Below are 13,035 nucleotides of genomic sequence, written 5' to 3'. Positions count from 1 at the left end.
TTCAGTGGTGTCTTCAGTAATAGACCGGTCTATAGTAGCAGGACTCATTCTTTGCCAATTATGCTGTTGTACGTTGTAGGAGAACACACAAGTTTGCAGCAAATGGTCTAGAGTCAAAATTTCAATGTCGGTGCTCCAGGTTGATTCTGTGTCCATACCGATTTCTGTTATGTATTGCTGAATGTTTGATATTCTGTTGGGAATGTGGCGGAATAATAATAAATGGGCAATGTGCACCATGTGGTTTAGGATAGGTTTACGTACTGCCATGTGTTGACTTTCTGAATCACATATCATGTATGCAAAACAACGGAATAAGCAGTTGCCACCTCCTTTGATAGGTATTATTGTAGAGGGGTCTGGTGGTGTTAGAACGACGTATGGACCGCCTGGTTGCAGTATGTTAGTTCCCACAAAACGCGGACCTAAGGTGGCACATACTTTTAGCTGCCATTGTTTATCTACAGTGTAGAACTTGAATAGCCATACACGTTGTTGTCTCAAATTGACAGTATTACTAGTGACTATGATGTCTGATGTTTCGGCACATTCTGATTTGCATAATGTGGTTTCCGATTGACTGTGTCATGTTTTTTGCGTGTAGGCTCTTCTGCTGCATTGGGGATTTGCTTCTGCTTTGCAGAACACAATGTAGTGGCGAGACGTGGCCTCTTTGGTTTCGGCTCGTCTTGTTTTACAGTACCAGTGAGCGTAATGTTTCCGCTGGTTTTGGGAATTTGATACATTTAGAGATATTTTTGGTAAGTTTGTCTGAGTCTATTGATTTCTTTGAGGCTGGGTACGTTGACCATGATAGATTTGCGACGGAACGCAGCTAGGTGTAACCCGGATAGCGATCGCAATCTGGACAACGCTACGTAGGCCATTCCGGGAGCGAAGACTTGATCCGAGAGGTCTACGATGGCAGTGTCTAGCGACAATCCCTGACACTTATGAATTGTAATCGCATATGCCAGAATGAGAGAAAATTGCTTTCTGTATACAAAGAAGTTTTTCATGATCATAAATTTGCTCTTAACCCGTTGTACGTCGTAAGGCGCAGATATGTGGTCAAACTTAACAGTCACGGTGACTGCTGAAATAGAAGTGACCGTACATATGGCACCGTTTACTAGTCCAGCTTTTGTGTCCATATTGCGTCGCAGCATGACTCGCGCCCCCACGGCTAGTAGAAGTTTAGCTTCTAGACCGGCAGTCCTGTTGCAGTTGTTGTTTAGCTTATCTAGCTGCTCCGCTGCTCTTTTAGTCCAGTTGCTTTTGCTGGCAGTTTCATCGACTTCGTCCGTACACGACAAAGTTTGGATTTCGGAAGGAAGACTAGTAATCATTGCGCTGTTAAATTCGTCACATGCTTTTTTATTGGAAACAGGCACAGTGGCGTGTGTCCGCATTGTTGGAGATGGACAAACATATCCGCAGTAGACATTTTGATTACTCTGCTTTCTAGAATTCTGATAGTTTCGTCTGTTGGACGACCACAACGCTCACTGTCTAACATCGTCGAAAACTGTTGGTCTTTGCATTGTCGCTCATTGATGGTGAGCTCGTCGTACACGACTGTATCTTTCCAAATGTTAACAGACGCTGCACATCCTAATTTGAGAGATATCAGATTTTGCTAACCTTTTGAAACACTGGACATCCGTTGACCGGCTGTAATTGAAGAAGGTCTCCAACAAAGAGGACGTTTTTAGAACCGAACCAGTCGCCGGTTGCGAATATCTCCTCTAGTCTCAAGTGAATATATGCCAAAGTAAGACTGGACACCATTGAGATCTCGTCAATTATGATCATTTTGACATCGCGAAGCGTAGTTTTCATCACCCTCTGAGAAGCTTTTGAAATTGCCCAGTAATTACAGGTCTTGCCCTCGTGTTCGATAGGCAGCTGCAAAAGGCTGTGAATAGTCATTCCACCTACGTTGAAGGTGGCTAAATCAGTGGGCGCTGCAACTGCGCAAGTCAGATCAGCAGATGGCCACAAGTGCCGTACCGGTGCTCGAATGGTCTGTATAAGAAACGACTTGCCCGTACCTCCGACGCCACTCAAGAACATTCGAAGCAGGGTCAGCTGCACATCGCAGTTGCACAAACATGATTCATGTTACTGTTGATGAATTAGATGAGTTCCTACCCGGTCAAACACACGTTTGTGATCAACATTTAACATTTTTACTCTCTCGTCTAGTGTTAGCGTGCTGTTTAACTTGACGGTTATTTCAAGCAGATCATTCATTGGAGACTTAGCTTGACCAATGAGCTGTGGCTCATTGTCTAGTCTACTGACTTCTTCTTCACTATCTCTAACTTTGTTGAGTATCACAACGTTGACCTGAGCATCCACCAGCTTCTGCAGCTTGCTGTGGTGAGCATTGCATTGACTGTGGTTCCCCAACAGTCTATGAAAGCATTGTTCAGCCGTTTCGTCTTCGCGAAGCAACTTCGATTCATTCCTGAAAGGAACGAACAAAAGCAGCAACGAGTAATAGTAGGGTTCTCGTTGTTCTTCTTTGTTGGGATCAAAGAGCCTGTGATTAACAAGTCGAGGTTTGGTGAGCTTCCGATACTTTCTGTCTCCGTTGCGTTCTTTGCCGTAGCAGTTGTAGTTAGCGACTAAGTCGTACAATCATAGATCTTCCAGTTGAACTGGTCTTCAAGGATAGTATGTGTCTAATAGGTTTTCCTCGCATACGGTGTTAGAGTTAGGATCAAGATCGGCCATGGCAGTGAGATCTTTGTAATTCTTTAATCTGTGACTCCTTTTGTTTGGCATGGAGACGTCTATCCACTTGACGTTGTCAGACTTCTCCGTAAGGTGGTGACCAAGCAACAGGTCGCTGGCCTCGTAGAGTCCGCACTCTCGTGAGCTCGAACTGCGTACGCCAAAACTCCAAAGCCGGCTGTAGACGCTCTGATTTTCACTGACTTCATACCAGATGTCTTGCATGTTGCTTCTTTCAGCTTTAGTAACATAGCCGCTGACATAGAGGGCTATTGCAAGCGATGATTCTGCCACATACTGAAGGTCGATGTTGGCCCTCCACAGCAATAGAAGCAAAGGACTGTAATCATTTACCCTGACTTCTGATTATTTGCGTGGCAAATTGTAAATCTTTTTACGAGACTTGAGTGAGTCTTCCACACAATTTAAAGATATCGTTTGGCAAACATTTCTAGGAAACCTGCACCTTGTAACAAAGGTGCTACCTAGCTTTTGCGTGCGTTTGCAATACGGAGAGCACTTGTGTATTTGGTACCGAGTGACCAACGCGTGCAGCTCGGGATTCGATACTTTGTCAGGAATGTGACGGGTGATTCTCTCCTGTATCCAGTCTAATACTTTCTGGGGATCGTCTTGCCCGATGACAGGTGCATATCGCGTATCCATGAGAGAATATGGTAGTGTGGAGCTCCTCGCGCTTGATACTCTTTTTTCCAATAGAAATGGTCTATTGTACCTAACACTTCACCCCTCTTTAAGACGGTGGTAAAGAAAGCCTGGAACATGATACAAAATTTCCTAGACACCGATATCGGATCTTCGGTGCAGAGTTTTCCTATGTCGTAGCTAGAGGGGACTTTGTTCACCTTTCTGAGGTAGCTGGAGATTTCTGCATTTTCATACTCGGCGCAACTCAAAGTGAGAAATAGTGTTGGCGACCCAAACTCTCGTATCATGCGTCTGACATCACTCTTCTTTAGAAACCAGAATTGCTTTGTACCTCGCAACGACTGAAGGACAGTGGACAAACTGGATTCCAGGTGTTCATCAGAGGAATCTACCATGTCCAAAAGTGTTCTGACAGGCGCTGCCTGTCGTTTGGTAGACTTTAACGTGTTGTACACACCAGACTTAAGTTCCCGCATCTCTTTGTGCCACAGCAAATAAAAAAACGTATTGTGGTTCTTTCCTGAAACGGGAGTCCTTATTCAATAATAGCGATTTGACATACTCGCTCGGAGCAAGTTTGTCTTGCGGGGATGGAACTCACCAAATTCGCCAGTGGAAAAGAGGGCTGGAAAGCACATGACATCGAGATGTTTCAAACGATTATCAATGCCCTGTTCCGTTGCAGACAAGATTTTGTATTGCTCCAAGTCTGACCCACTGTTGAGCTTGCTGTTCAGATTTCTGATGGTATAATGCTGAAACCCAGCAATGTCATCTGTGGAAGCTTTTTCCAACATTGTGTTCGTAGCATTGTTAGATATTGCCATGACTTTTCTTGTTGCCTCGTCTATAGATTGAACAGCTACATTCTTGTAAAGCCAATTTATCTCCTTAAGTTTTTGTATGACTTGTTTTAAAGAATTAACATTGACTAGAGTACGCCACAATACTCCTGCTTTAGTGGGCTTACCATTGACTATTACGTACAACTCAGGTTCAGGTAAACTGCAGTTTAACGGTAGTAGAATGTTGCTGTCTTCAACCTTGTCTAGAGTGTCAAGGGTCTTCGCTAGAAGCAAAGGAAGATAAAACATGACACCCCTACATGCTCTAAGGGCGTTGGACGTGGACACTTTTCCAGTGTATGTGCCAAGGCGTACTACCGTCTGAAAGAACTTTGCCCGCTGAAGAAGTTGCAAGCTTAGAGAATCTAATTTCGCTAATTCTGCAGGTACTGTAACTGATTGCAAGCCGTTGAGAACACAACGCGGCGGCATTGTATCGTTAGTAATCCGACTCTTGCAGAAAGTGCACATAAACAGAGTATCTGTCTCTTCAGTTTCGTTATTCTGCAATATAAACGCTTTCAACTTAGGCCACACGATGCTGCCGAGATTACCTGAAACGAGCAGCTTTGATACCGATTTTCTCCGGTGAAGGCGTTCACTGCTGCAGCAAACATGGTCTGGGTCATCAAGTAGCTGTTTCTCGTAATCATTGATCAAGATTGCATTGGCCACAAGTAGCCGTGACTCGCTGAATGTAGGTTCAGTATCGGTAGCTTCTAAATTCCTCCATTCGCGATCGCATAGCAGACATTCGAAAGTTTCAACTTCGCACATTTGCATAAGGACACAGAAATTACCAGCCCCCAGAAACTGGTCTATCTCCCTAACAGTGACATGGCTTCTAATTGCATTATGTAAATAGTGCAAAAATGTTCTCAACTTTGGATAATGGGTGGAAGCTGCTCGGAGAATCCGAATTTTGCTGTCACATCCCCCGTCATTGAAACAAACCAGAGGATGACCTCGACGGCGAATAGTGCCAAAGTCACCGAAGGTTTCTGTGTCTAGTACTTTGACATAGTAGTGCCCATTAGGACATCCACGGTCCCATGAGTCTAAGGCAATTCGCACTTGATCCATTGGTGTTTTAAAGGTTTGCAAAAGTTTGACAATGGCATCTACTTCTGCTAGACTTACAGTTTTACACTCGCTAGTACACTTCCATCGCATTACACCTTTATCTGTAGACGCGTCTTTACACGTTGTGACTAGTTGTTCAGCAACTATACATTGGCCAGTTTCATTAACAGGTATGGTAGCATTCCTTTCTGTTATTTGGTAAGCCAAATCATAAAAGTATGGTTCAGAGGACACAGTATGACCACATTCCCCAAAATCAGGTTTTCCATTGATTTTTTAATTTCTTTATATGGTTAGTCATCTTCATCAACGTGGTAGCATGGTCCTTGCGCAACTCTAAGGATTTGCTAACTAGTCGTCTAGCGGCTACTTTATAGGCAACTCTAGCTAATATTTTAGCTTTAGCTGCAGGTGCAGTGACAGCTCGTTGTTTCAATACTCTTGCTAGTGAATCTTTGCTCCAGCGTCATGCCGCAAGTTGCACTCAATTTGGTTGATGTAAACCTGTCGAACGTCATTTCTAGGCTCAGCTACATATTGTGCATACCTAGCACGGGAATCTGCTTTCTTGCGTTCAGGTGCTGCTTTGTATGCGGCGAGCGAACGAATCCGCGAGACGGCACGTCGCTTGATTGAGTCAGCTCGGTACCTGGCACGTGAATCCGCCTTGTTCTGTTCAGGTGCTGCTTTGTAAGCGGCGAGCGAACGAATCTGTCACTGCTCATCCCGTGTAGTGACCGCATTTAATTGATCTGGCGACTGACGGGTAATTACGCAGCTGCATTATTGTAAGTATATATATTGTTAACTCATTGAAGTGTGAGTATATATTAATGTCTGAAACTGCAAGCGCAAGCGGCACTGGCAGAGGTGAGTCGAGGAGAAAGAGGAAAAGCGATGTGAGGAGAAAGCATATCGGTGGAATCCGAAACTAGGCACAAAAAGTGGGTATACAGTTGTAGTTTAACATTTTATTCTAACATTTTTAATTCGTACGGTTGTGTTGCCATGGAAAGTGAAAAAGAAAAGATTAGAACATTGCTTAAAAAGAAGAAGAAGGAAGCAGATCTAGCTCGAAGAAAGGAGAGAAATAGTCCTTGTGCGGAAACTCGTAGGAAGCTTCGCTAGGAACTTCGTTTCACTCCTCCGGTATACCAAGGTTTGTTGATGCCAGCTGGTAGAGCTGGTGTGACTACTAAATAATTTCGATGTTGGCAGTCTGGGAAGCGTGCGACGTTTCCGGTATAACGTATTAAAAGTTGTCGGTTTGGCCTCGTGTACCCAGACCGTATTCGTAGTGTTGTTAGAGCAATTCCATTGTTATGTAAATGCAATTCGACTTTGCAACGACTGATCTGAAATCGTCTCGTTATGAGCTTTCGACTGATGTAATTATCAACTCGCTAGCTTCACGTTTTGGACATATCTGGGTTTCTTTCGCGGCGTTAGCTACAGCGCACATAGTAGAAATGTGCCCGGACTTAGCTGACTCACCATGATGAAGATGACTCAACACGTGGGTGTAAATGAATGAACCGGATAAGAATGACTCAACCCGGCTCAACACGCGGGTTTAAATGACCGAGAATAACTCAACCTGCATGGATGCGCGTGACACGGAAGTAGAATGCTGCATGATGTAGTGAAGTAGTGGTTTCGCAACAGCAGTTGACAGTAGTATATTATAGTAATAAAAAGCGCATTTATACTGACACATGATCTGGGTTGGTTGTGATTAGACTACTACTACTGTACTACTAGAGTTTATCGTTGTTGTTGTCGCGTTGCCTTCTCTGTACACAACACCGTCAAGCAGTCAGTAAAGGTTGTTACATAATGTCGGATATGGACTCTGAACGACTGGAGGAGAGTGATATCGAAGTGGCTCGTTCTGTATCTCTTGCTTCAAGCTCAAAGGTGGTTTGTCTTGACTGGGATTATTGTCTCTGTCATACTGTTGAAAATGCATCATCTGATCCCATTATACAATTTTCGCATCGCAGTTGGGAAAAACTACACGAAGGATCGCGTGTAAGAGGAGATGGCGATCCCACGTACGAATTTTTGTCTAGAAACCACAGTTCTTCAGACGATTCTCCTACAGGAGGCTACCACCGTCGGTGTTACCAAGACTACACGGATAAAACTAATGTATTGCGTCTCCTCCGTCGCAAGCAAGCAGAGTCCTCAGCAGTGAAAGAGGCAATACCTTCGTCGGCTCAATCTCGCAGTGACAACACAAGACACGTTCGAAGCGCTTTTCCAGCTACCGACTACAGGTTTTGTATTATTTGTCAAAAAAATACCAGCAAACAAAAACGAACGAAAAGTCGTCTCGTTTCCTGTGAATTGGACACCGGTGCCAATCGCCTTACAAACTCCGCACAACTACACAGAGATGAACGTTTGCTATTAGCATTACAAGGAGATATCTATGCCAATGAAGTTAAATACCACCGATCTTGCTACGTCTGTTTTACAAAAATAACCCATTAGACAGTTCCTGCTGACGACTATGGTGATGCTTGCACATCAGAATCTGAACACGAAATTACGGCAGCCGACACCGAGGCATTTAGTGTAGTCACCAGCATTGTGCAACACACGCATACTAGAGCGTCGACAGGTTATTCGTACCGAGATATTGCGAGATGTATTTTCAGAAGCAATCTCGAATCCTACATATTGGACAGAAAACCTGAAAGACTGTTGAGACCGCGCTTAGGAGAACGTTTGTCATTTTGGTGCTTGAAAAATTAGACCGAAGGAGAGGTGGTATATGCGTCAGACCTTAGAACTGGAGAAATGCTTCAAGCTCTCCTAGAGTCGTCTTCGGTATCTGGAAACTAGAATCTGGAGCATCCTCGGTTTCTTCAGCTTCGCTTGCTGTTACACACTCTGTCACACCATCTGCGGAATTGTATCACGCAGCCATGAATCTGCGTTCATCTGTGCTCAATCTAAAAAACGAAATGGCTTGGCTATCCAGGGCCGTTGACGTCACAGAAGAGGACATTAGAATTCCTAGCGATTTGTACAATTTTCTAGAGTGGATTCTAGTTGGAGGGAAAACTGCGTTTGATTTTTACGTCGAACACTCATCCCGAGTGGAGATTGATGCACGGATTCATCGATTAGTAATGTCTTTTGCTTGGGTGTAGTCTAGGCAACACACAACGGTCGAGTCAAAGCGCCACATCATATCGCTTTATCCACTGCAATTCGTCATCTCATGGTGAACAAGTTCGGACATTGTACTTCGCGCACACAGCTGGACGAAGTTGATACGGCAGTAGCAAAACAACTACTTGAGGAGAGAGTTTATGTCATACATTCCCAGTAACACTTAACTTGGTCGACTTGCAGTCATTCGCTTCGACAATAATGATATCCTAGAAGAGACGTTGTCTGGAAAGAGAACCACCCACTGTGTACTAATGGTATACTAGTGCAGCGTAGTGCAAGTACCGCTGTCATTGTGGAACAGCGTAGCTTTGTGGAACCGGATAATGTCAGAGGATGGAATTCGAACGCACTGGTTTCGTGAACCAGCTCTTATATGTGATCACAAAGAGGCTGACACGAGAATGTTTGTTCATGCCAAACATGCATGCTCGACGGAAGGTGGTCAAGCGCAGACTTTCGTGATATCATCGCCAGACACTGATGTCACAGTCATTGAAATCTACATTCATTCTCTATTGATGCCAGATTATTGTGGTCGACTGGTACCAAAAACGTAGACAAATTATTGATTTAAGAGCAATTGCAAACACCTTAGGTTAATTAAGATCTTGTGCATTTTCTGGGTGCGATACTACGTCATGTTTACAGGGAAAGGTAAACGAGCCACTTTCCACCTTATACAACAAAAGAATTGAATTCTGTGCGGCTGGCAATGTCTGGTTTAGGAAACTCATTGCCCTGCCGTGACGACGTTATGGAACGATGTGAGGCGTCGATATGCCATTTTTACAAGCTACCAATGTGCATGTTTATGTTTTGATTCCGGTTTTGGATGCACGGATGTTTGCGGGTGTTGCAATTGTAAAAACAAACGCCAGGAAAAGTCCAACACTCTAGAATCAGAGAATAGAAAACCTTGGCATACCCAGGGGTAAAATGAAATGACACGCTACGAACTTCCGCACAAGGACTAAAAAGAAGAAGAAGGAAGCAGAAGAAAGGAGAGCACTAATTGAAAAGAAGAAGAAGGAAGCAGAAGAAAGGAAAGCTTGCGTCGCTGTATTTCGCACGGTGACTGAGAGGGAGCTAGACGATGACTGGGATGAAGTTGTTAGATGGAGTTTAATTAACCAGTTAAACGTAGTTGAACTCGTCTGGAGATGCGCTGCTGAGCGCACGCGCACGGCGGACTCACGAGGGGCTTGCGTTGAAAGGAGCATGCGCGTCGCCAGCGACTATCCGGCGCGCCACAGCGCAGCAAGCGTCCTAAGGTTCGTTCAAAGAATGGAGAGCCCGTGGGAAATGTGGTTAATAGATAAGACAATTAGGGCGGACGCAAAAATATTGCTATCATCCTGTATTGTAATACTAACAATCGTTTAACGAGCGATTAGAGCAATGGTTGCTACCCAGCCCTCGCTGCCTACTATTTACTTTAGTACGTCTGGGTCTATCCTGTACGCTATAGTTCAACAATTTTCTGTCATTCGCGTCCTCGTCGCCCATATGGCTGCTTCCGACGTTCCTGAAAGTTCAACATCATCACGATCAGCTGACCTACAACTTCCTTCTGATCATTCATCTGGTAGTGAATTTCCTGCTACTCAACAAAAAAAGAGAAAGAGACAACCACAAACAGCTTTCAGAAGCTCACACAAAGGTATGATAGCGAGCGTGAAAGAGTTCTTTGAACGTGAGAAGACCACAGGAGCGCCGATTCTCTTTGGCAACGTAATCAAGCGAACTGCAGAAGCTCTGCAAGTGTCACCTGCGTCTGTGAAGCGAGTTGGAAGTGAAATGAGATCACAAGGGTTTGTCAGCAGTCCAGCAAAGCTGGGTAGAAAATCAGGGTCAGGAGCAGCACAGCAAGAAACGGATAACTTCTTAGAAGGCGTTATTCGTCGTAGAATACACAGATTCTACACCAGCGGTGAACTGCCTACCATGGAGAAACTTCTGTTGGCCTTGCAAGAAGACGTTGAGTATCCATTTGGGAGGACAACGTTGTATGCCACTGTCAGGCGGATGGGGTTTCGCTACAAGCGACGAAACAAACAGGTTTCATTGTATGAGCAGCATAGAATAATTGCAGCGAGACACGATTACCTGAGAAAAATACAAACTTTCCGTTCCGACAATAGAACGATAGTCTACCTGGATGAAACCTGGTTGAACGCCCATCATACCCATGAACGTTGCTGGCTAGACTATGATGGCAGAGGAGGTATCCGAGTGCCATCAGGAAAAGGTGGTAGACTCATCGTTCTCCACGCTGGCAGTGAGCACGGCTGGATTCCCAACGCAGCTCTCATTTTCAGGGGTAAGAAGGGAAGCGGGGATTACCACGATGAAATGAATACCAAGCATTTTATGGAATGGTACCAAAAACAGCTGTTGCCTCACTGTCCGCCCATGTCAGTCATTATCCTTGACAACGCCAAGTACCACAATGGTGTTGTTGAGAAAGTGCCCACCAAGAGCAGCACGAAAAATGATATAATGGTGTACCTGGACAAGCACAGTATTACCTACGATAAGCAACGCCTGAAATCTGAGTTGTTCATGCTACTAAAGGCAACCAACCCACAAACGAAGTACCTCACTGACGTTCTCTTTAATGATGCAGGTCACGATGTCCTCAGACTTCCGGTGGGCCATTGTGAACTGAATCCTATAGAACTGGTATGGGCGCAAGTCAAAGGATACGCTGCAGACCACAACAAGGATTTTACAATGAGAGCCATCGAACAACTGGCCAGAGAAGGCATTGAAAACGTGACGGCGGTTAAATGGAAGAAGTGTGTCGACCACGTTATCCAGAAAGTGAAAAACCACTACAGAACATCAGACGGCGTGGTAGAACAAGCAGTAGAAAGTCTAGTTATAGAAGTAGGTGCAGAGGACTCTTCAGACAGTGAAGAGATCCTGCTAGGAGACGACGAGTATTATAACAATGATTAGTACAATTAGTGTCGTGGGTGTCATTTACTGGCGGTATTCTTTGTCGGTAATGCATGGGAGGAGTCTCTTTCAGGAAATATGCTGTATCTACAAACACAGGATCTATAGAGTTAATTTGTCCAGAGATCTGACTCCACCTAGTCACGTGCTTTCGAATGATATGTGTAGCAACGGTGTAGGGGGCCTACTTACCGAGATACGGGAATTTTTCCACGGGCTCTCCATTCTTTGAACGGACTTCAGAGCGCGTGTGTTTCGTTTCGTTCCGTTCATGGCAGACGACGAGTAGTCAAAAGGGAGAATATCAACAGAGCAAGTTCGCACTCGTGACGGAGACAGCCAGGGCCGCTGGATTCACCACTGGCAGGTCGCCTGCTCAAGAAACAGCAGGTAGATGACTCGGTTTTTTTCGGTGGTTGCGAATCATCTCAATTTCGCGTGCTGTTTCTGCCGGCGCGGTGTTTTTCGCGCTTTTTGGTGCCACGTGATCGCTTATATCCGGGGAGGATATCGCGCGCGAGCGGGTGGCGCACAGCGCGCGACAGCGTACCTGGTTGTAGCGAAGATATTTGTTGCAGCGGTTGCAGCGTATAGGGCGTATGAGCAGCTAGCTGGTTGCAATGAGACAGGGGTAGCTGTTGTGGGCGTGGCGTGTCAAGTGTAGCGCTGATGCAAACAAGCACATTGCAAGAAGTCGAGAATGCTGCATGGCTTAGCTACCTCACTTCGGTTTACGCGCGAGCGAGCAGTCTCCGTGTCGGTTTCTCTTGGACGGCAGAGCAACATCACACTGCAGCTTCAGATGACGCCCAGGGTGGGCACGTGCTGTCTAATCAGCAGCTGCAGGTGCTGATGACCAAAACGGCGAGAAAGGCGGTCGCGGAGTTTGCGCGGTGGACTCAATGCGTCATCACTCGGGGCGTCTTTATTGTTCATGTAGCCGTCTGCCCGACGTAGTCAAATACTGCATGTTTGTCGAGAGTAATTCGCCGGTCGTACGTTTAGCCAGCGCCTAGGACTTGTATAGCTGGAAGGGGAGTGTGTTCAGAGGTGTCAGTTATGGTGGGTGCGTGCGTTAGTGTCGGCATGGTTAATTTACTAAAAAAATGGCCGTTGCGTGGCCACGTGGCCGGCAGTACTGTCATTGGTGAAGGCGTTGCATGATCCGGAAAGGCAGGTTTCCGGACGGCCTGTGGAGCGGCTCGGGAGACAGGCAGCCATCAGCGGCGGACGACTGTAGGTATACTATATGTATATAGGTAGCTAAAAAATTGGTGTCATGTACTGAGCGTGATGTCAGGGCTGAGTGGCTATTGTGAAACCACCCGCGGTGTTTAGCGCAGGACCAGCGGTATTCGGGGTTGGCATTAACACGATCAGCAGACGGTCCCAATCTGTGGCTGGACGGCTGGTCCACGTCTGGCGCAGGTCCGGTGCTAGTCAGGTTGGCTCACGCACGATCAGCAGGCGGTCCCATTCTGTGGCGGGACGGCTGGTCCAGGCTGGGGCAGAGACGGCACTAGTCAGGTTTGCTCACGCAGGATCAGCA

At 45.7% G+C, this 13,035-nt stretch overlaps 1 protein-coding gene and 1 pseudogene across 1 annotated transcript; one reads left to right on the top strand and one right to left on the bottom strand.

Moving 5' to 3' along the window:
• Positions 1-746: 746 nt before the first annotated feature.
• LOC134184775 (uncharacterized) lies at positions 747-4,727 on the bottom strand (annotated as a pseudogene).
• A 6,210-nt stretch (positions 4,728-10,937) lies between these two features.
• On the top strand, positions 10,938-11,486 carry LOC134184774 (uncharacterized). The gene has a single exon (XM_062652520.1). It carries the CDS (start codon positions 10,938-10,940, stop codon positions 11,484-11,486), a length of 549 nt encoding a protein of 182 aa, XP_062508504.1.
• The last annotated feature ends 1,549 nt before the right edge of the window (positions 11,487-13,035 follow it).

This window comes from Corticium candelabrum, chromosome 9 (assembly GCF_963422355.1).
Source record: "Corticium candelabrum chromosome 9, ooCorCand1.1, whole genome shotgun sequence".
Classification (NCBI taxonomy): Eukaryota; Metazoa; Porifera; class Homoscleromorpha; order Homosclerophorida; family Plakinidae; genus Corticium; species Corticium candelabrum.
The sequence above is the reverse complement of the archived record's forward strand: the minus strand, read 5'-3'. Positions and strand labels throughout refer to the sequence as shown.